Source organism: Zonotrichia leucophrys, chromosome 1 (assembly GCF_028769735.1).
Source record: "Zonotrichia leucophrys gambelii isolate GWCS_2022_RI chromosome 1, RI_Zleu_2.0, whole genome shotgun sequence".
NCBI lineage: Eukaryota > Metazoa > Chordata > Aves > Passeriformes > Passerellidae > Zonotrichia > Zonotrichia leucophrys.
This window is the reverse complement of record NC_088169.1, coordinates 16,659,977-16,684,311: the sequence shown is the minus strand read 5'-3', so window position 1 is coordinate 16,684,311 and position 24,335 is coordinate 16,659,977. Positions and strand designations below refer to the sequence as shown.

The 24,335-nt window shown below is 36.7% G+C and overlaps 1 protein-coding gene across 3 annotated transcripts in view; it reads left to right on the top strand.

Moving 5' to 3' along the window:
• CDKL5 (cyclin dependent kinase like 5) overlaps positions 1–24,335 on the top strand; it is a 130,665-nt gene that overhangs the window by 62,713 nt on the left and 43,617 nt on the right. For all 3 annotated transcript variants that reach the window (XM_064707793.1, XM_064707773.1, XM_064707784.1), the window contains exons 4-7: positions 12,699–12,744; positions 15,749–15,885; positions 18,864–18,984; positions 20,105–20,164. In XM_064707793.1, coding sequence (XP_064563863.1) covers positions 12,699–12,744; positions 15,749–15,885; positions 18,864–18,984; positions 20,105–20,164 — 364 coding nt within the window. The remainder of the gene's footprint in view (positions 1–12,698; positions 12,745–15,748; positions 15,886–18,863; positions 18,985–20,104; positions 20,165–24,335) is intronic.

Sequence of the window (24,335 nt, the reverse complement as noted above, 5' to 3'; positions counted from 1 at the left end):
AGAAGGCTTGCTACTATATCAGTTTACAAAGGACAGAAGGCACCCTTCCTCTGGAGAAGCTTTGTTTTCCATATCTGCATCTAGTTTAGACCAAGGGCTGCAATGAAGCTCCAAGCTTACTTGTACAGGTTTAGCTTTTGGATTCTTGTAGTAATCTTAAATCAAATCTGAATAGGAGTCCTGTTACTGAACATTAATGAGAAATTTTGCTAAGTAAAAGGTTCAAAATCTTTACTCCACAAAGAATCATAAAGCTTTTCCAATTGTTACTTTTTCTTTCACCACTTTTTAAATTAATATTTACAGTGCCTTGGAACTGAGAGAAATATGGCTCTAGGAGGTCAATATACAGTATACATTCTAAATTCAGAATTTTCTTATGAAAACCTTTAATGTTAAATATTTGAGCTCTTGCTCAAGAATCTGATCTAAAGCATTCTTCTGGAAGCTTGTAATGGGGGCTTATTTGCAAGTTATTTAAAGTTTTATTGATCTCTGGTAGTACCTTTAATTATACCAGAAAAGGAAATGCAAAGCTCCTAGCAGGGATATTTATAGCTTTATGAAGATCCTCACCAGTGAACATATACTTTATTCTCTAATATGCAGGTGAAAGAAGGATGAGCTTCAGAAATTCTGGTCTTGCTGCTAGTTATGCCAGATTGCTTTGTGGGATGTGAGAATTGACGCTGCAGTTACGTTGGCAATGGAGATGTTCTTACTTCAGTAGCACAGTTTGGAATACTTTGTGTTTCCAGCATGTTAATTACAAGTACAATCCAATGAACTGTGATGATCTTAATGTAGCAATGCAACTCAAAGAATTATGATCCAGAGAAAGTAGTACCCCTGAGGTTACTAGTCTTGATAAGATTTGGAAATGTACCTTAAAAACATGTGCATGCATTTAAGTTTGTGCATGCAAAAATAAAATATACAGACAGAAGGGCTGCAAAGTTAAGTAACTTGGGTGGAATTAATCTCACCCACTGTTTCAGTGCTTAGGTCTTGCATAACCAATCTCCCTCGTTTATATAAGTTGAGAGAGTCCAAAATCCGAAAAGCAGCTCTTACCATCTGGAAATTATTAAAACCAGTAACCTTCTGGCCAGATCTTCTCTCCCTCCCTGCTTTTACAGACTGTGGGGAAAGCCATGAGAATTCACATGGAATATCTAACTCTTAGCTGCTAAAGCGAAATGAGATAGGCTCTACCTTAGGAAATATCTGGCCTTTCATGTATATTCATTGAGTCTTTTAAAACACAGAATGTAATTGTTCTCAGTTTAATTTAGCCTTGGAGGTTGCTGTTTCTATTTTAGGCCTGGAGAAGGGCTTCAGTTTCTTTTGCATACACCAGTATTTCTAATGAAAGAATGCTGCCTTTTCCCCTCAAATGCTGCCTTGCTTATATATACTGTGATAAACTTGCTTTTTTTTCCCCCCATAATTTTCTAGACTTCTCAAATACAAAATTCATCATGGAACACCATATGGATACCCACGCAGTTGTCACACAGCTGTCAGCTTCGAGTATTTGAGATGGCATAGCTAGTAACCTGTTGCCTTCATCCCCCATGCATACCAGAACACTGTGGAATGAGACTCATCTGTGCTTTTAGTGGGTTTGCAGTTATTTCTGAATTCTCACCGTTCCTCTGCTTTCAGTTAAATTGGGTTCCACTAAAATTTTAATGTTCACAGATTCATTTATTTGTTATGCTGCTTTTAGCACTAACTTCTCAGTCGAGGTGCCTTACCCCAGTTCTCTTTTCCAATCTGTTCTCAGGCTGCATTTATCTGCCTTCTTTTCCCAGTTTCTCTAGCCCGTGTATTCCTTGGGCCTTAGCTCTTCACTCTGCACTATTTTATCCTCTCTCCCCACAGAGTGTTTCCAGTGTTTGTGATAATAAACTTGGTGAGATCACGACACTTTTCCTTCCCCTTTTTCCAAGAAGTATTTGTTTGTCATGCTTGGGCAAACTTTCACAGTGAACTTAAATTCTGTGTGGTTATCCTTTTTTATTTCCTCCTGGCTCAAAAGTACATGTGTTGTGTGTAAGATGTAAAAGGGCAGCATATTGGTCTTACTGGTAGAGGCAGATTTTGCTAGAAGAGCTTTTTTTAGTCTTTCCCGAATTTCTGTGATATTTAGATTTTTTTCCTCCATCTTGAAATATAAGCGAAGACATACTGATCTGACCACAACTTTTCAGATGCTGAAGAAACTGTCTGAAATAAGTCCACAAACTCTCTTTCTTGATTTAGCTCCCAAGTTGAAATTTCATCTGCAGAAAATGCTATTTTTATGAAAACCTAGCTGCCATTTCTTCTTCATCTGTTAGTAGTAGCAGAAATCTTCCTGCAGATTCCTTTATTTCCACATGTATGGTTGGCTTCTCAAGTTAGCTAAATTATCATGCATCTTGTGTAGAGGCAGCCCTCCTGTTCCTCTGACCTCTGCAGCAGTGATCAGGGGGTGTTTGAGTTACGAATTTTGCCTGCTGTCTTTCTTTTAGCAGTTTAGAATAAATTTTAATCTTAATGCTGTGCTATGAAGAAGAGAAAATCTCTAAAAGGAATGCACTTTTAGATGCTGCGCAGAGAAAACCTACAGTTTTCTTAGAAGGCCAGAATTTCTCTCTTATTTTCCAGAGAGTGCACTGTCTATATAATCCCAGACAAGAAAATCCTTTCTTTTCTTTGCCAACCTGAATGTAGAAACTTTGAGAAGAAATCAGGGTCTCCACTTAATTACCCATCAATATACAGATTGGAAAAAAACTTCTAAAATTTAATTTGCTTTGGTATGAGTGTAATGTCAGCAAAAATATTTCTTGATGAAAGAGACCTTGAGAGCAAAAAGATGTCTTGCAAATGCCACAAAATCATTACAGGCAGAGGGGGGTATTGTTTTCTTTCTGTAATACTGTTGTCTAATGTGAACTGAAGCTTGAAAATACAAGTGGCATTTCCTGTTCAAATTTATCATTCCCTGGAGAACAACACAAAAAATATTCTCATTAAAGATCTGGAATAAGTGAAAGGGAATGACAGATTCCTAGGGTTAATGCAGACATCTATTAAATGTTCCATAGCCAACCTTAACAATGAGCTGACACCAAAATACCAGCAGTGATGGTTACATTAGGTAACACCTTTTACGTACCAAATTGCATGATGAAGACAGGGCTACAGTGTTACATTAATTCGGGGGCCCAAAATGTGAGGAGGAAAAATTTTCAGTTTAAAACTTGATTTTATTTTACTTTTAATTTGAGGCACTAAACATAAAAGTTGAATTCTAGACAGGAAGACCATTGTAGCTTAGGCTTTTACCCAAGTGTGGAGTGCTTACCATTACTAACTAATTAATGTGTTAACACCAAAAATAGCCTCTACCTTGGCTCTTGCTTTTGCTCCAGAACAGATCTGGAATGGCTGCTTGGTATCTGAATAGGCAATTGCCACCTCTGGTTCCTTAAGGCCCGCTGCAGAATACAGAGGAGTTGTTGCTGCCATGTGCACTTGGGAGGTGTTAAAGTTAGGGCAAACCTTGTCTCTCCTTGTGCAGCATGGAAATGACAGTAGCTGCTGCTATGTTTAGGTGTTTTTCTTTCAGCACTGAGAGCCAATTTTTTTCTAAGATAGTGCTAAACTGAGTTATCCAAGTTGCAGAAATCCTGTTGTAGCTTGCACACTAAAACAAAAATTTAGTTGGTATATAAGAATTGTTAACATAGAATTAATAGTGGTACTTTATGATGGATGGATGGATGAGTACAGACATTTCAGAAAAGATGAGCTAAAAAGAAAGGGGAATGAAGTTTCCCTTTGTGGGAAAGAGTGTCTCAGATGTATGGTGGTATTTTCTGGGATGGTGTGATGGTCCACTCTTAAGGGAAAAGAAGGGAAAAGTGGGTCATAGCAGATGGATGATAGTGTGGTTGAGACCCTGTGGTTCAGAGTTAGAGGTAAGACCAGAAACTGTGGCATTATTTTGGGTCTTTGCTGTAGACCACCTGATCAAAGTGAAAAAATGGGCAAAGCATTTTTTATGCAGCTGATGATGTTTCTGAAACACTTGTTTTTCACGGGGGGGGGGGGAATTCTGACCTTGTTTTCAGGGGAGACTTTAACTTCCCTGGCATTTCCTGGACAGGTAGTGTCGTGGGATGTAAGCAATCCCAGAGATTTCTGGAGGCATCAGGGAAATTTCTTGATGCAGGTGATGGAAGGACCAGTCACATTATTAGAATAATTGGCTGCAGTGTTTGCATAATAGTGGAGCTTCATACCATGAGAACATTGAAGGGAAAATGTTAGAAAGTACAGACCTTGAATAGAGAGTATTCAAAAAACTGATACGTGGAGATTTCAAGGGAGGCAGCTCTAAAAGGCCTCTCTGACAATCCCATGTGGGTGTTGTAGATACCTCAGCAATCTTAAATGCTTCTAGATGCCCATGTTTAGGCTACTGAAGTGTGTCTGGAGTGACTGATCAATGTAGAGCTCTTAGAAGTTTGAAGACACAACTCACATACAGGGATCTGAATATGGATGTCTTAATCTGAAACTGAATTTCATATGAAGAGTTTCAGCCTCAGGAACCTGCTTGACAAGTTTGCCTTTGGTTCACAGTAGGTCTTGTTTTACAGTTTAAAGAAAATGCCTCTTAGATTGTGGATTAGAAAAAAGACAAGCCCTAAAAATTTAAAATGAGAAAGTACCAGATAAAAACTGAATTGTATCCTCTGCAGAAATAAACATTTCAAAACTAAAGCTTGAGATGTGATAAACTTGAGAATTTCAGCCAATCATGCTGAAACTATTTTGACTCTGAGACTGAGGACTTTGGCAATGATATATTTTTTTAATAACCAACCAACCAACCAACCAACCAAAGTAACTATTTTCTAATAAATTCTACCTACTCTTGATTTACAAGGTGCCCAGGAAAGGAACATTGCATTATAATAACAAAAAAAAATTAGGAAATACAATGTAATTAGAAATGTCTTGTTGACCTCTGAATCTGGGGAGTCAGTGATATCTTGAAGGAAGTACAGTTTGCCTTACTGCATTTTCTGCTTTGTTATCACTTGCATTACAAGTGTCGAGATTATGCTATAAAAAGTAATTAAATAATGCTGGTATCTGTCAATGCAGTATTATGCTGTTTATAAATAGCTTTCATTTTCACAATTTCCAGTGTTAACAGACCAAAAAAAAACCCCCGAACAAATAGAACTGGAAGAAGACTAAGGTTTGAAACTGAAATTACTATTACTGACATTTCTGCATTGGAAGAATTTTATAGACATGTACTCAATTTTGTTTCTGCTTTACATCCATGGTTTGGATTAAACAATACTGTCAAATTGTAAATTTATATGGATTAGTGCTACAACAGAATGAAACGAAACACAGATAATTTTTAATATTGCTAAAATATTACTAGTTTGTCGTGAAAAGCTAGAATAGCTACATTTATAGTGTTTAAAGCTGTTTTTTATTCCAGATTCTTTTCATTACATTATTGTGCACATTCTTTGGAGATGCATATTTACTTTCTTGCTTGGAGAAAATTGTGAATGAATATGAAAAATCTGCTTGGGAAAATGGAAGTTCTGATGCTAACCACTATCATCAGCCCAATAACTGATAGAAAATACTGAATGGGTTCACTTCCTTTCAAGTGTTCTTTTCAGGGTAGTATGTACACCCTAAATTAGTGAACTGCAAGTTCTTGAAGAATGTAAAATGCTTTGTAGTGACTCCTTAAGATTCAGGTGTGCCTCTTCACATCTGCTCAAAGCAGAATCAGCTCCAGCACGTTGCTCCAGATCTCATCCTGGTGGATTTTGAATGCCTTGAAGGCTGTTCAGAATATCCCTACAAATGGGGACATTCAAAACCAGCAGAAGTGCCTTCCAGCCCCAGCTGTGTGTGCTGTGAGCCTGTAAATTCCTGCAGTCTGGAGAGCCCCTGGCAGCAGCACCATTGTCACCTGAGCCTGGCACAGGGGCTGGAGCCCCGCTCTGGGGGTCCATGGACACAGATGGGCCACTCCCTTGGCTTGTGGATTCATCTGATAATTGGATGAGAAAAGCCTGCTGTTTATGACTCCCTTATACTACACTTGGTCTAAAATAAATAAATAAGGTTGGTAATGGAAGCATTTGCTCGTGACATTGAACAAACAGTAAAGTTGTTGCAAGTTTTTCTGAAGGACATAGGTAAAGAAATCAGAGAAACTGTTTCCATCTGCATGATTTTTTTTCTTTAAGTCTCTTTCCATCATTACCTGCACTTACTGGTAATTTCCTGTCAAACTTGTAGGTTTGCTCAAGGTTCTGGCCTTTTCTTGTGCTTCTTTCCCCAGTGGAATAGCTGAGCTTATATGGCTGTTCCCCTGGAAAATCTTTTAGAGTGGTTTAAGCTTTCCCTAGTCCCCTTGTTCTTCCTGAGAAGACAGTATGACCATCTTCCCTAAAGTAGCACATCAAATATAGAACTCTTTGTTCCGTTAGGAGTCTTCCCCTGCACTTAGATGGTTAGTAAATAACATTCTGCTTTCAAGAGATAAAAAATTGATTTGTGGTGATTCACTCTAGGTGCTTCTTCTCAAGTAAACTCTAACATATATGTGTTGGAAAATTCTAAGCAATTTTCCAGTAAATAAAGGCATTGTGATAACTCAGACATACTGTTCTGTCATTATTTATGAAAGATTCTGTCTCTTCCTAAAAATAAATAGGACTTTTAGATTAGAAAGTAATTTCCTGAAAGTTCTCCTATGCTAAGAGTTATATTGCTTAGATAAACCAAGTGTGAGGGTTTTAGCTGATAAACAGAAGAATTGCAATTTTCTCAAGGGAGGAACAGAAGGCTGAAACAGTGAAGCATCTCTTGAGGGAAGTTCTCTTAAGTTTTTTATGTGTAGAAGACGACACAGTATGCTGTGACTTCATATTGTCAAACTGTTTGAAAAAGGAAATTGCATCATCTTGCGCATCTTTCTCTCTAGAGAATATTTTAATGTACTCCACTAGATTTTGGAAGTAATTGCCAGCAAAAGTGTTGAGACAGCAGGAAGGTGGTGGTGGTGTAAGGCAGAATGGAGATGGAGTCAGGACAGTGTCTGGGCAGTGACTTAAGGACCTGACATAATTGCAGGTAATGATGCCTGTGACCTCTCAGAACATTCATTTCCTGGCATGGGTTAAAAAACTTTTGTAATTACAAATGTCACTTTTATGATACATTGATCTGACTAAAATGCTAATATTTTGTTCCTGTTTTAAGAGTGAATTTGAAAAAAATATTTGGTTGTTTGCTTTTTATTTTAAGTTTTATTTTAAGCAACTGATGAAAAATACTTGACCATCTTGTAGTGGTTTTCTGGGCTTTTGTTGCCTTGTGGCTGACTGCTTAATGTTCTGGGATTTTGCAAAATCAAGATTATTGAAAAATCTGTTCTAAATACTTTAATGTTGTAGAACATATTATGCAATGTTTCTGCAAGTGTAAAATTGAACTACTTTGTTCTGAAAAGACATTAGCCATTGGATATGTTTGGCTGAATTTTGTTGATTTTTTTTTAATGTGTGTCTTTGTTGTGGCAAAATAAATTGTACACATGTGATAATTGATCAGTGAGGATCAAACCAGGTTATTGCTCACTTCTAAATAATTTTTCTGACATGTGAATGCTCTCTGTGACTAGAGAATACAATTGATTTAACTTTTTCTATCAGAAGTTGAGTTTGGGCCTAAACAGCCTCACACTTGTACTGATAGAAATGATGAGCCAACCACAGAACTTGCCATGTCATATTTTATTGTTTCACTTAACACATCAGCATAAAATCCTGATGTGATGTACTAAATAGGGCTGGAGCAGCACCACCTGAGTAAAGGCAGCAATATGCAGCTTGTGCATGGGATGTGCTCAGCATTGACTGCTGCTATCTCTGCTCACATTTGTTGATATTTAAAAAAAATCCATGCTTGAGAAATTCTTCTACTCATACAGGGTGAGGCAGTAAAATTAGAGGCGAACAATGTAACGTTCAGAAGGTCAGTCTTACCTGTTTTTCAAAAATCTTGTTGTGTACCTTTGCTGTGTGTCAGCTTTTCCATGATTTGCAGAAGGAAAAGGAAGAAAAGTCTTAACAGAAACTTTGAAATAAAATAGGGACAAACATTTAAAGAGATTTCTTTTTGTAACATGACATTTTCAAGAATAGGATATGCTTTCTCTTTCCAGACAATAATGGTTGTAGTTCTAAGATCCTGATTTATGCTAAGCAGCATCTTTTTCCTTGAGCACTCCCATCAAGGATCTTTCAAGAAAACAACAGAGATACGTTACTCTGCTGTTCTGACACTTCTGTCTTGTGCTGTATATAATTACAAATAATAAAAGGGATTTCTGTCATACAAATTTTGTAGAGACAGTGGAAAAATAGGGGACCTCTGTCCTTTAAATGAAATAAAATTAAATAGTTTTAAATTAGGAGCTCTCCTAGTTTGCTAGTGATGACAGGAAACAGCAGCTATGACAATCTTGTAAGGAACCCTCAGAGAAAACCTTGTGGGTGGCAAGGAGCACAGCAGTGGAAATCCCATAGCCATGCTCCCCTCTGTGGTTAAAGGGGCAGAGAGGGGCTTGTCCTTTCTCCAGAGGCAATTCCTACACATATTTTGAGGTATGGGAAAGGACTGAGCTTTAATATGAAGTGATTGCTCCCTCCAGGGCTGGAGGTACACTTTTCCCATAAGCAGGTATCTCCTTCCTCCTCTCTATCACTATATTTATATGTGAAGGAAATTGACAGAAATTTTTGTCTTAGCCTCATTAAAAGACATTTGCAGGTTTTTACATGAAGACATATTTTGCCCCATTTTAGACACATGTAATCATGTAGTCTGAATAATCAGTTCTGTACATCCTTAACTTTTACACAAAGTCTTTTCTGTAATATCAATGTCTTGTAGTATGTTTCATTTTAAAACTGTTCTTCCTGTAGTTTTATAACACAGCATGTTTATAATACACATGCTCAATAATCAGAGGTAGTGCCAGTGTTAAGAGAGATTTCACTTCTGTGTTTGCAAATTTGCCGTTGTTGTAAACTCAGATATTGAGGCCATATTTTTTTTTTTTAGAACATGGTAATGAGGTGCTTAGTAATAGATGTAGCTGAGTGAAGCAAAATTACTAAGCTAAGCAAACTCAAATTTTCCTGCTTCATGACATAAGCTGGTAGTAGTACGTAGTAGAGACCAGAAAGGATTATATGAGTTTTTTCTTTCTTTAGCATTCATTGAAATCAAACTTGGAATCAGCTAATACCAGCTTATCTACCTAGGTAATACATTGAATTGTCAATGACAATTTTCATGCTAGGAGTTGGATACTGAGCTATTGTATAAGTAGGTTTCCACAATCAAGCTGAACGTTGTTTTCAGTACTGTTGTGTTTCATAGTAAAATCTTGAAAGAACACCCCTTGAAATGCAAAAAAATGCATTTTAGTGAATGACAATTCTATTTTGGAGAATTCCAATTTAGCCTGTTTTTGAAGAGCAGAAAACCAGATCCACAAAAGAGCTCAGATCTCCAACGTGTCTTGTAAGTAGACATTTAAGTAACAAAGTCTAAATTCAATGTGTAAAGAACCCTTCAGATTTGCCCAGAAGTCTGAATTATCACTATTGAATTTCTTGCTTCCTCTTCATTCCTCTGTTTTTCTTTGCATCCCCTGTTCTTTCCATCTTCTCAGGGCTCAGCAATGTGGTGTCTGTTTGCTTTGCACCAAGTGCATGGTTTGAAAATTTGTTTGAAACTTCAGGTTTAGCCTGTATCTGACCAGAATGTCTCTTCTAACCCAGGAAGGGTATTTTACCATATCAAATATATGCCTGCTGCTATTCATCTATATATAAAATTTATTCCATGTTTTCAATTCTTTATTAGTTTATGTTAAGGAAAATTATGTGCAATGGCTGATTGTGTTACACAATTTACATATGCTGCTGACCTGCAACATCATGCAGGGTACAGGAGACTGAGTTCTTGCTGGTACCTTCCCCCAAGGAAGGATATTCTGTTTATAGATGACAAATTTGAGACAATTTTTTTGAAATTTCCTCTTTTTATTTCTTGCATTTCTTTTTTAAAATTTGGTGGAAACCAGACATCTAGTTCAAAATTAGCAGGCGTAATGGAAATCGAGGAACATGGCATTTCAGATGGGTTACTTAATTTGAAACTAGTTTAAAATTACGAGGGGTGCCTGTTTTTTATGTCACTTCATATAAACCATTTAGTTGTTTTAAAGCACATGAGCAAGAACTGAGAAATGTGCACTTGGCTGTAATTTTCTGTGCTGTCAGATGGAGCTCTTCTGGAGGTGTTCTGCATCATAGGGAAGTTACAGACTTTTTGTCAAGCAGGTGCAATATATTTAAAAATCTATGCATAGATTCAGCTTCACCAGTAGCATATTCCTAGAGAATAGAATTTACATAGGATGATACTCTCCAAGAAACCTAGACAAGAGTGTTCCTTGCTAAGATGGAATATAATGTTACTAGGGTGACTTAAAGCACCTATTGCCTAGTCTCATTTTGCTGCTGTTTCCCTTTGGGTTATTTAAAAATTATTTGTTGGGTTTTTTTAAAAGATATGGAAAGTATCATGTGTAACTTCTTAATTTCTTTTGAGACCATTAATGGTCATTTCACTGGTTTAATGAAATAATAGAAGTCACAAAGCTTTGTAAATGAAAATTTCTTAAATGTTAGATTTTTTGGAACTGTTTGGGTAACTTTTTTATCCCTGTTATTGAGGTCGTTCTGTTCTTTTTGTTCCTAGAACCACTCATGCTTTAAGTACTGTAAATAGTTGGAATCCTCCAGGATGTTTGATAGCATATCTTACCCAAGTCTTTGAAAGACCTTGACCCAAGAGCTTTTAAAACTTAATTTCCAAAGTAATCACATTCCATGTTATCAGGATATGGCAGAGAAGCCACGTGAACTAGTTTTCTTGAATGAATCAGAATTGCTGTCTGTGTGAAGATACATGTTTCAACTCCTATATTTCTTTCAGTGGACTTAGCTATTACTTTGACAATAAAAACACAGCCTTTTTGTAGCTGAAACATCTAGAAATTTTTATTTTACCTCATGTGAAATAGACATGTAATGCTAATAGATAAATTCGGTTCATCTGCAAAGTGGTGTATGCAGGCTGTCTAAGCATAAACATAGTACAGTCAGCAGAGGCTTTTTAGGGCAATTACAGTGTTCCTTGTCTGAAAAATCATTCAGTGGCTTAATTAGCCAGACCACCTATCAGTAGATACCAGAAGTCAAATAAACTAAATTTACTCACCCTCTTAATGTCCCTTCATAGTTCTAGTAACTATTACTACTCTTGCTAGAACTAGAATTAGTAAATATAACAATACTATAACTCAGTAGTAGAAATATAATTAGTAAAATCAGTCTTTCAGTTTATTTCAGACCATTCTTTCCATGTGCTTTTATTTTAATTGGGATCGGGTATTTTACAGGTTCATGTGTTAGAATTATTTGAAATGAAAAATGGGGTAAATGTTTGTGTTACTCAATAACTGGTTATGCACATGTGTTCAGGTATTCTGTAATGGCTTCATTTTTATTGTTGTCCTCCAATCTGGCCTTTGGATGCTATTAATAGTGGGATATTGCTGTTTTGTTTTGTTTTTTTAAACTGTGATGTTTGGTAAAGGTGTGCAAGGTAGATCTAGCTCATCAAGTACTCAGGTAGCCTCCTGCCTGTCTGCTCACAAGCCCTTACCCTGTGACTTTAGTGTTTCCTCCACTTTTAATGTTTCTTCCATGTCCTGCTGCTGAAGTTCAGTGTCTGCATCATTATATGAACAGACCTGAACTAGGCTGCCTTTTGTCCATGTGCTAAATGCATTCCTGCTCACACAAGAGAGGATCTTAAACAGAAAAATGTATTAGTGAGTAGAGAGTGCTAGAGGAATGCAAAGGCAGGTGGACATCAGGAAGTTATCCCTTATGACTGTTCAGTAAGCATGGTTGAACACTGCCACAGGCAATTACTGATGCCCATTTTGGACAGGTTTCCTTTAAGACGACAAATTTTTAAAAGGAGGCACAGAGAAGTTACTTTTCTAATACTGTATTTTGTGTGGATGTTTGAACTTTGAAGCCCAAAAACTTTTGGCAGCCAAAATCACAGGTCTGACTATAAGTCTTATACTGGTACAGTATTTTCAGTTCACCTCATAAAGATAAGCACCCATACTCATACTGTGGTTAGATGAAAGATTGCTAGAGCTTCAGAATAACTAAAAAACAAAAGTCACAGGAAAAACAATTCTGAATATTTCTGTGTTATATATTACAAGGTGTGTAAATGTGAACTTTTGGCATTTAACTCTATTGCTTTTGTCCTGGGGATCCTAATTGTGACATATGTGCTGTGTGTGGGTTTGTATTGCACTTGGCCTGATCACTGAGGTATTTCCCAGATTTTCAATTAATATTTTTGCATTGTGAAATTCCTTTTGGATGCTTCTTTTTTTCTTCCTCTGATGCTCAGGGGAAAAAAAGGCAAGAGAAAATGCACAAAAAAATCTTGCTCATTTGCATTTCTTTGCTTTTATTTTGCAGGAGACACATGAAATTGTGGCTATCAAGAAATTCAAAGACAGTGAAGGTAATCTTTTCTGCTGCATGATCTTTAATGTCAATAACTACATTGTTAATATCTATTTAGTTAAAATGACAGGTCTCATATAACAAGATATGATTTTTAAAAGATAATCATTTATTAACTCTGTAAATATTCAAGGCACTTAATCTTTCATACCTTCCTAGGGACTGCATTATACACTTTAATTAGATAACTGCATTTGACACATCTGTCTTAATATGGATGAGACTGTGGTGTTGTACATGGTAGTAAGATGCACCATTTGGAGATTGGATGTGACCTGAAAATGTGAAAAGTCCTCTTGTAATAGTGACTTGCAGAGTCCTTAGGCTTTATCACCCTTCATCTGTGAGAGGGGTTCTAAATGTCAGGGCAACTTGAAGTTGCAAATGGAGGAGACTGAAAGAAGTTGTTGGGAAGTTCAGTCACAGGAAGATGAATCTGGGAGCTCTCAGGGATCCATGGAGGGAGCTGGGTGTGAGGCAGCAGCTCTGTCCTCACTTCAGTGGGCTTCAGTCTCCTCAGGAACTTGCTCTTTGCCCCTTCACTGCAGACCCTGAGTACTCTGCAGCATTGCTGAGTTTGCTGAGAGGGAGGGAGAGCCAATTTCTGCAAGGGTTAGTGTTGCTGGCAAAGAGGGAAGGCAGGACACACAGAAATTACTCTGAGTGCTCCACACACACATTCCTCACCCAACAGTAACAAACCCAAAGGACTGTACAAGACAAGGCTGGTTCTCTGACCCACACTTGGGATCAGGGAATCACCATATCCATATCCATAGGCAGCACTGGCAATCAGCCATGAGAGCAGCTGTGTGCCTTGTGTGCATCAAAAGTCAGCCCTGAGCCCCAGAGACCTGCACAAACAGAAGTGTGAGGTGTGAGAGGATGATCCTGGTGTGAAGTGATGCTGCTGTGGTTTGCTGTGTACTAAGGCTTCAGCCAAAAATTAGCAATGGTGTTTAAAGAAACAGCAGACACTTTATTTTAGGAAACTTTCTGGTTTTGCCATCTTGCAGAATTGCTGGTGGCCACGAAGGTAGTACTGGTTACAAGGGCTATATTTTTCAGTCAGACACAGCAAAGTCTGATTTGCATCTTGTTTTGCACAGTGCAATCTCTGCTTGGCAGGTCATTTTCCCAGACACTTGAAGAGTGTATTTGATAAATGTTTTAGCTCTGCTGTTCAGAAATCTGTTTTAAATCCCTGTCAAGAATGTAAAAGATAGTTTAACTGTGGTGACCCTCTTTACCAGGTCACAAGAGTATCTCTGAATTGCTTTTTGGAATTGCTGTGGCTATTCAGTACAGATCCTAGGAGGTAAATCTCAGTATTAAGCCCTAAACAGGATTATTGTATTAGCTTGTCTACCAAAAAATGAAAACAAAAAATACAGCATTGCCATTAGGTCTGGCTTTCCAAGGGTATTACATAATATCAGTTTACATGACTGATGACTGCTTTTCAGATTTGTAGCTAGTTGTTTACGAGTTTCTGGAAATATGACAGAAGTTCTTTTGATGGATTTGATTCAGCCCATTTCACATCTGTCTTGTTAATATGGTAGTTCATTAGAAGTTTGAATATACTGTAATTGTTTCTATTGACATTTTTGTTTCACTGAATTTTTGCCGTTGTTTGACATATGAATACTAAATGTGCTGGAAAGTGACTGTCTTTTTTATAGATGAGATTATGCAATCAGGCTGATGCAAGCCAACATCAAGCACTCAGTTTTAAAATGAAAAGATTTAGATTGCTCTAAATTATATATTTTTTAATCAAAACATTTGTGATTATAGTATTTTGTTTTCCTTTTCCCTCCTGCTGCACTTCAATTTTTTATTTTCCCCCTCTATCTTCTGATGATGATTAGTGCATTTGCCTGACCAGTGTTATTGGCTCTCCCCTGCAAATATCTTCTGGACTTTTGCCTTGGGAAAACAATTTCTTGTTTCTTCTTCCTCTTACTGTCTTTGTGGTACACAACCTGTAAATGTGATTTAGTTTTGAATTTATTCAAAACAAGCATTTCCCATTTAGTAACTCTCTGTTGTAGATAACAGTCCTAAGTGATTCAGTATACTGTTTCTATGTGCATGAGCAAATTTACTGAATTAATGGATTTCATTTTACTAAATGAAAAATAAAACCTAATAGTCAGGTTTGCTTAACATATAATTGCTGGTATCCTTTAGAACCTATTTAGTTCAGAGCCCCTTAATGATAAGCAGTGTATGAAGCATTAGTGAAGCACTCCTCCTTTCTTGAACACCTTTCAAACAATTAAATTGTCAAATCAGTTAAATTAAAATTTAATTTAATTAATGAAGCAGGTAGATTTCTTGATTCCTTTGAATTAGATTCAGGACTTTGTTGCATCAATACTTACTCTGCTGCCTCCTGTGGCTGCTACACTGGTCTGGCATTGCTGAATTTCCTTTGACAGCCGCGTGGGGAACCTACAGAACTTAAAGATCTTCAGTCTTATAATTTTTTCATGGCTTTTGGAAAATAAAATTATTTCAGAATCAACTGCATTCATTTGGTATTGGTCAAAGACGAAGTTTGCATTCCCATGTTTCTGCTGAGGACAACCTTCCCAGTGGTTAATGTGTGTGTTTTGTATTTGTGGGGTATAGCATGTGCACACGCATGAATGTTTTTTTGAAGCATATTACTTCCCTTCATAATAAAAAAAGATAGAAATGCAAACAGTTTGTTTCTTATGGCTTTCTCTGCCACAGAAAACCTTTATGGTAGTGATGAGAAATCTGTGAGGGTTGTGTAATAAGCACAGTCATTATTTACCTCTCTTCCAATGCAGAAGTATGCAAACAGAGAGTCCACACTGGAAAATAATCTTTTTTTTTTTTTTTCAGTAGTGTCTAAAACCAGCGAATTTAATCAGTGGTTCAAAATGAATCTTTATAACGCTTTTTACTTGGAGGGTTTGTTTTGTTTTTTAATCAGCTTACTCTGTCACTTTTTCTTCACACTCTAGAAAATGAAGAAGTCAAAGAAACCACTTTACGAGAGCTTAAAATGCTTCGCACTTTGAAACAGGAGAACATTGTGGAGCTGAAGGAAGCCTTCAGAAGAAGAGGAAAATTATACTTAGTGTTTGAATATGTGGAAAAAGTGAGTTGAGTTTGTCGTATCCTTGCCACCGTTATATTATCAGCTTACTAAAAAAGTCTTTAAAATTGCCTTTTTTAAGAAAAAAATTAAGTTATCCTAATCTCTAAAGAGAAGCAGCAGAAACTTAATTACAATATGTTGTGAGATGGCAACACTGATTACTGGTGTTCTTATGTCACGTCTTGGCATTTATTTTAAAAAATTCTTCCATTTGTAAATGCCAACATGTTAAAAATTATGCAGACTGGAATACATATGATTTGAAGAAAAATTTCCATCTGAACTCTTTAATCCAGTTTAATTGTAAAGCTGGATAACTGTCCTGTTATGCTGTGTAATGAGTCTTGACGTAGTCTTTCAAAACAAGATCATCGACTTTTGACCTTGGAATCTCTTTCAACTTTCTCCACCCTTCCCTGTTAAAAATAGGATTTGTTTGTGTATTTCTGTAACAAGGCCACTATCAATAGTTGCTTAGAGGGATTTGGCAAAGACCACTGTCATTAACTCCAATCCTGACCTCATTTTGAAACTATTCCAAAATTTCCTTAGATTGGCCTACTACTGCCAAGCATCCTGATCTGTTTCCAGGGAGAAACAACCTAGAACAGATTGGTCTTTTGTCATTTTTGCATCCTTCCTGATGAAGGTAGACCTTCCCTCTGAATTCTAACTATTTGGCATTCTTCAGAGAAACACTTGGGTGGTATTCAGATACACAGTGAAAGAAAATGTATTCAGATACAGAGTGAAAGAAAATGCAGGTTTAAATATGTCTATAGCCTTCATGAGTTACTGTTTTTTTGACTGAAATTTTCATTTAATTTCCTGCCAGTGTGGTGTTGAGGTCTAGCTGAGTGCTAGTCCTCTGCAGTCAATTTTCTCTCATCTAAAAATTTCTCACCCTAAAATGGTGTCTCTTTTACATCAAGTTGACAACTTAGTTTGTAGTATAACTTAACTACATAATGTGAGATGACCTATATTAGCCCACAATTTGGCAGAAATCTGTTTTGGTTTCTACCAGCAGATCAGCAATTTCTAATGTGGTGGATCTTACTTGGATCTAACATTCAAAGCTTAACTTGTTTCATCCATGTTCATTGTAATTGTTCCAGACACATGAAATGTCTTTGATCATGTACCAATTTAGAACATATATTTAATTTTCTGTTGTAGTTGACTTGACTAAACTATCTGGAGAAGTGGGTTGAAAGAGCAGCATAAATGAAAGATATTTAATTGATCTGATAAGGGGTATATATTAAAAAAGTGGTTAAGATCAGTAAAAACACCAGGCTGCAATATCTACCATTATTTACATCAGAATAAAAGAATTTTGTAATAAAGATAGGCACCATGTCTGGTTTGTACATAATGTCATTTCTGTATTAATGTTCACCTTTCTTTTCAGTTAAACTTTGAAATAAATAAACATTTCTTATTTTCAGGTATCTTAAGTATTGTCACCCATAGTTTCTTTGAAGACCAGGATGTTTCTGAATTCTTTGGATGAGGAAAAAGTAGAAATAATTAAATAAAATGTGGTAGAATAGACTAATCTTTTGTTTAACTGGTAATGAGCCCTATGTGTCCTTCAGGGTATGTTAACTCTGCAATACTGAAATCCAGATTACTTAAATTCACATTTAGTCTAATCTCCTTTGTTCATCATCCCCTTAGTTAATGTCTTCATATAGGATTATATCTTCCTGTGTTGATGCTATTATTTTGTTTTGTATTTGTAACACTAACTTCTTGACTTACTTATCCAGATCCACAGGCTTCTGTGTGGACAAGAATCTAACTAAAATCAATGTGGTTTCTTAACAGAAAATTCCTTCCCTCAGATTTGAAGTGTGTTTGTAAGAGAATTCATGCTCAAGCACATATGTTCCCATATTTACTCCCAAACTGCAAAACTTAGAAATGTTTTCAAATATCATCAAAATCTCTACTGTTCATTAAAACATCTTTCAAGAGAAACCTCAAAAATTTTACTTTACAGCTAAAGAAAATGTTTGTTAAAGACAAGGTAAATTTACTTTTAATGAAAAATCTACAAATGCTCAAATCCATAATTAAATGAGTTGTGCAAGGCAGTATAGCCAAAATACTCCTATTTCAGTGTTCAGTACATAAGAGTTTTTTTCCTCTCTTGAAGTGGACTGCTGCTGCCCATTATTATTTCAGAGATCAGCATACAAACTTCATTGTACTTCTAACTGTGCAAAATTAGAGACAACTGTTAACATAATGGGAATCTAAGTGTTCTTTTTCAAAGAGAAAATGTACTAGTATAAACAGTAAGTTTATTTTCTTTCCTATTTATATCCACGAAATAGTTGGCCATAGTTGCTGCAGTGCCAAGATGTCCAAGATCACTACAACTGATCTGTAGCTATAGGATACTCCCTAGGTTTCTATTTATGCCCCTGTGAGGCATTTTTATATCTATTACTTCATTTGCAGTGAGATGCTTGTGTTGTTTTACATCCATCCATATGCAGATACAGTTGGTGATTCATGGTGGCCCTGCATGGTGTCAAAGTGGCAGAATTAACCTAATGAAGAGACCAGTGTGTTAAACCATTGTGGAATATTTACAAAATACTTTGATTTGCTAAACTTTTTGAATGACCACACACCTGATCTGGAATTTCTGTTCAAGCAATCTTTTGTAACTCAATGACTCTTCAAGTGTTTCAGGGAAAGTGCTTTGGTGGCAGTCTTTTAAGGACTTATGACATATTTGTGGTTCACCTTTTAGGGTTATTGTCTTCCCAACTGTTTTCTCCAGTATGAAAACAGCTAGGAGAATACTTATGATTAAAATTCACTCCCTAATTGTTAAACTACTGGTTTTCCATAGCTGAGCTCTTTAGCTCAAATATGTTGCTTCAAGAAGGCTGAAAGCATGTTATCTTCCAGCAGCCAGAGTGTGGCTTTTTTAAATGATGTGTCTTTTAAATGTTTAGAATATGCTTGAATTGCTAGAAGAAATGCCAAATGGAGTTCCACCAGAAAAAGTGAAAAGCTACATCTACCAGCTGATTAAAGCAATTCATTGGTGCCATAAGAATGATATTGTTCATAGAGGTAAGTGTGTACTTCTCCACATGGAATAAGGCCCTTTCTAGAGGGAAACATCTTACAGCTTGAAGTAATTTGCTTTTACCATAAATATAAGTAATTGCTTTCTATCAACAGAAAAAATATGTAAATTTGGCTGAGTCTTAAATCTGCTGCATGCCTCCAGATAATTTTAAAATGAAATTCATCTACATAAAAAGTTTGCTGTCCACTGTCTTTGGGAAGTGATAAGGACAGCAAGCTGTAACTGCAGGAACAGACAGTGTCTAAGAAAAAGGATTTCTTTTAAATGTTTCATGGCAATCAGTCATTTCACTTTTGAATCTGATAATAGAATATTAGAAGAAAAACAACCTAAAACTAAAGTCTTGTTTTACTTCTTGAGGCAGTTCCTCCCAGCTCCCTTGAGTTTCAGCTCTGTATATTTACTTTCTCCCTAAGCTTCAAGCACTTAGGGTACACATCTTGATGAATTACTTCATCTAGTTTTATGTACTTTATCCTGATTCAGTAAAATTATATTTTGCTTTGTGACTTTGCAAGAGTAACATTTTAATTAGTATTTTCAATAAGATAAAATCCTCTCATAGTGTGCTTTTTATATTTAAGACCACCATGATTCTGAAAATATTTTTAAAGTGTAATTTGAAAAATGTACCATATGTATGATAGAGGAATGAAAAAAGGGCTTAAAATTGGGCAAGACACTTTTCCTAAAGAAATTACAAGAGGTGATCAAATGATCATTATAACTGAAAATGTCGAGCACAACATACTTAATGTTTTATTGGTTAACTGGATAGTTGAATATCAGTCCTTTCTTTTATTATTTTGCAACACGAAAGATAGATATTGGTTTTCTGCCCAGGAATATCTGTAAGCACATTTTATCTTTCCATATTTTGTTGGGAAACACTTTAGAAGACTTCAAAAGGCAGAAAATTAATTCTGCCTGTTCACAAACTGAATTGCTGGGAGCTGTTTTAGCAGTTGCTCTTGTAACGCTTCATTTATGATTGCATGAATATCTCTAAATAAGTTATAATGAAATAATATTTGTTGACAAAGTCCAAAATTGAGAGAAGTTAATAGCTTTTTTCTCTTTCCACCCACTCTGATACTTCAGATATCAAGCCAGAGAATCTCTTAATAAGCCACAATGATGTTCTGAAGTTGTGTGACTTTGGTAAGTTTGGAAGATACCTGTTACTTACCCTTTTAAATAAAATCTATTGCAGTGCAGTTTTGCCTTATTTTGTAAGAGTTCTGCAGTATGTACTGTTTAAAAGTCTTCTAGCAGTCAAAATTGATTACTGCTTCAAGTTTGGGCTAGTATTTTAATTTGAAAGAATTCTGGTCCTAATTTGCATACAGTGAAATACCTGTGTTAACGTCTATAGAAACACTGCATTTCTCCCTTCCTGTATTAGCCAAGGTTTCTGCTTTTGGTGTTGCTGAGGCTCAGCTGAGAGGAGCACAGATGATGAGCTCATCAGAAGGCTGGCAAAACTATAGGTTTATCTGGCCTGTGTATTAAAAAGAAGATAATTATTACTTGTTTAGTAAGGACACAGTACACTTGTACTTTCCATGTGTTTTTTGAACCATTGGCTTTTGTGGAATGTTATGTGTGTAGTTATAGATTTTTTTGTTACCTTAACTAAGGAATCACATGTCCAGCTATGATTAATGACAGAATGACTGGAGGTCAGAGTCAGAGCTGTACATGTTGGGTTAACTTTGATGTTTTCTGACCTACCAATGTCTGTTTAATGTCAGCTGTAAGGCTTTGAAGAATCATCCCCCAAGTACAAAGTGAACTTTGCCCACGTGAGTAATCCAAGAAGACAACAGGGCAGAATGTTCCAACAATCTGTATTTTTATTCTAAATGCTACATAAACACAGAATAAAATATTGTTCCCTCTGAAAAGCCTACAGTTTGGCTTGGTAAATAAAAGCCAATTCCATAGTGTTTCCTCAAGGGCACTTTTCAGTAAGAATAGTTTAAAAGCTGTCATTTCAAACCTCTGCAATTTTGAATGAAAAGAAGAGCCACTAACAAAATAAATGAAAGTAGTTCTTAAGGAAGACAAGAAAGGTGTTTGTCATTTGCAGTGCTGCTTATTTCTTTTAATCCTAAAGGCATTTTTGCTTAAACACTCAGAAACAATAACCATTCTAGGAAAAACCTTAGAATATTTATGTAAGTCCATGTAAGTTCTATGCATTCAGTGCCATTTATTCTGCAGTGTAAGGTACTGCACAGCTGTGACAGAACATCAGGATACTCCTGTGTGGTGCTCTTGGTGCCTTTGCCTTTCTGGCACCCACAGGCCTCCTGTGTGCACAGCTGTGGTTGCCCTCCCTCCCTTACACTGATTATCAGGGTGTCACCCCTGAGCAAACCCCTCTGACGGACTAACCCATGCCCTGTGCAGGGCTGAGCAACCAGCACAGGCTGTGCCTGCACAGTGCACACCCAGTCTGGGCTAACCTCAGCACAGTGGGAGTAAGGAGCATGAGTGGGTCTTTGTGGGAGCTGTGCACCCCACACCCTCCCTCCCTCCCTCCTTTTTTTGGGTGAGGGATGGCCCTGCTTGTAGATAATGCCATTAGAGTTGTCACATGGCATCAGCTGACAGATCTCTGCATGGGAACTTGTGTCAGCATCCACTGTGCAGCAGAATTGCAGGAAAATAAAAAGAGAGACAAATGGCATGCTCATGTTTTGGACGTCAGTTTTTGCACAGATAGAGGTGGTGTGATTTCTGCCAGCAGTGCTGCTCTCTGTGGTCTGTTGGCTTTCTGTGTGCTCCAGCCACATTCTCTTTCTGCTGCTGGAAAAGATGTGCAGTCACAGTGTACTCAGAGTGATCAGCATAATATCAAGGCAGGCAAACTGTTACAGGTATTTCTGTGGTTCTTAATGTGCATGTGGGTTAGTTTTAATTTTAATTGGCCTTTCAGGTTTAGTTGAATGCAAAATTCTGAGGAACTCTTGTAAGATGGAATCAGTTTTAATTTTTTAGTGTTATTACTAATTGACATGATTGCTAGTAGATTAAGCTATTACTGTAAAGTACTTGTCAGAATGGTGTTAACCACAAATGTTTCCTGAACGTGCAGAGATTAGGATATAAGGATTTGCCTTGTAGCATGTTATGATATCCTGTCTGACTAGCTTCCTTGATTCTGTTTTGGAACACGGGTACAATGTCACATTCCTCATGTGATTACAAATACAAAGAAAAGGATAATGGATCCCTTTGCAATAGCCCAGTGGACAAAACCAGTTTGAACAGAAAAGATCATAAATTTTTAATGAGATAATTCTTCATAATCCTTGTGCCATGTGTTCTGTACATACCGTGCTAAATAAAATTGAGATTGGTTGTTGTGTTTGCCTGGACACATGTTGTGTGGGTGTCATTTCTGCCAATAGAAGTGGAAAAAGAGAACAGTACAAAGTGCTGATTACAGGAGATACATCTGACTGTTGGAAATAATTCCATTTTCTGACTAGTGTGTTTTGCTTTTTCAACACCAGGCCTTCAAAATTGCTTGTTTTAGCAACCTCTTAATTTCTCTGTGGTGTGTAAGCATAGAAATCATGAAACAAGGGACTGGAAAAGACCTCAAGAAATCCTCTAGTTTTTCCACCTACTCAAAGAAAGGATTAAGAATGTCTGTGTCATTCTTGACAGGTGTTTGCTTAGTATATTCTTAAAATTCTGAATAATAGAGGTTCCCTAGTGTTCCTAGGCATCTATTAAAGTACTTAGATGTCATTAAGATTAGAATGCTTTACCTTGTATCTATCTTAAATGTACCTTGTTACTCTGTAAGAAAGTGACAACCTCCTCCTTTTTTTTTCTTACACCTTTTTCCTTGACATCTCTCCTACCATGTTCTGAGTTGTTTAAAGTCCTTTCCTGAAATTTCTGATCTTGCTTTTTTCTTTCTGCAGCATGATGCCTTTGCAAATGCTATTGATTTCGTAGTTACTCTCACCCAAATCTCCTATCTTCATCTTCTAATCTGTTCCTGCTTGCTGTTTAGAGTTGATCTAATCTCCCTAGCTTCCTTCTCTTACTTCTATATTCCGGATACCTCAGCACAATTTGGAAGATGGAAAAATAAGCAAACTCCACCATAACCAGAAATAATTGTTCCCATAGAAAGATGTGTTTTCCTGAACTGTTAGTTCTGTCCTTCATCTCTCTGCATGGTGTCATGGGGTCAGAGCAAATTTAATCTGTAAAAGGCATCACCCAGCAGTAAGGAGGTGACACTGAAGCTCACGATGATCACTTTGCTTTCTGTCTTGCCACATCAAATCTATCATGCTGCTCCTGACCTATAAAGTTAGGGGTTGATTTTTCAGGCTACATTAGCTGTTTGTGGACATAATAGCTCCTGTCTGTGACCAAGTTCCGATGGACTGGCCTGGAAGGAGGAGTATGAAACTTTCACCTGTTGATTGTTCTGATGCACAGGAGCTCATGTGCTACCAGATTCATGTGTTACATCAACACATATATTTATTTCTATTATGTGACAACTTTTTTCCTTTCTTCCCCTCCCCCTTTCAGCCTGGGTTTCCCACATTTTGACTGTCCCATTTCTTCGGTGTAGCTTCTGATTATCTTCCTTCTGTTCTTTGAACACATGAATGAAAGATTTTCCACTGCCAAGATTAATCAGATAGCTTGTAATTTGAAACAGAAATGGGGCTGCCTATGCAGTTCTAAATATAGTAATATTTCAAAATTCAATCAATCCCCATGTTAGAAGTTAAAAAAATCCATTTCACCTTTTCTGCAGCAGCACCAGTTATGTTCATTGGACTTTATGGGAACAGATATGAATTCTTATGTTTGAATAGCTTTGAAATATCCATTCCTCATCATACTCACCCCATCTTTTAGTTTACTAACACTTGAAGTGAGAGGTATCTTGCAAAAAGTAACAGCTGTAACCTATGTCATTAACAAATTTAAAATTGTTTTCTATGGTCACTAGTCTAATATTAATAATCTGCATCCAAATTTTTACTTCATCTTGTAGTAAATTAGTATTCCACAGGGGTGAGTGGAATTGGGCTTCTTCATGCTCAGCTTTGCACTTTCAGAATACTAAATGCAATTTTAAAACTTTTTAAATTACAACCTTACAGAACATAGTTGAATGGAAAAGGCAATTTTGGCAGCTTCTGCAGAGGAACTCAGATATAAAGAAAAACATGTGTTGCATTTAAGTAGCACTTACTGAGTCAGTAAATAAAGTTATGCCTTATTCTTCTGCACCACTTTGGAATTCTTACTATTTCTTCGTTGATCATGCAATAATGGAAAG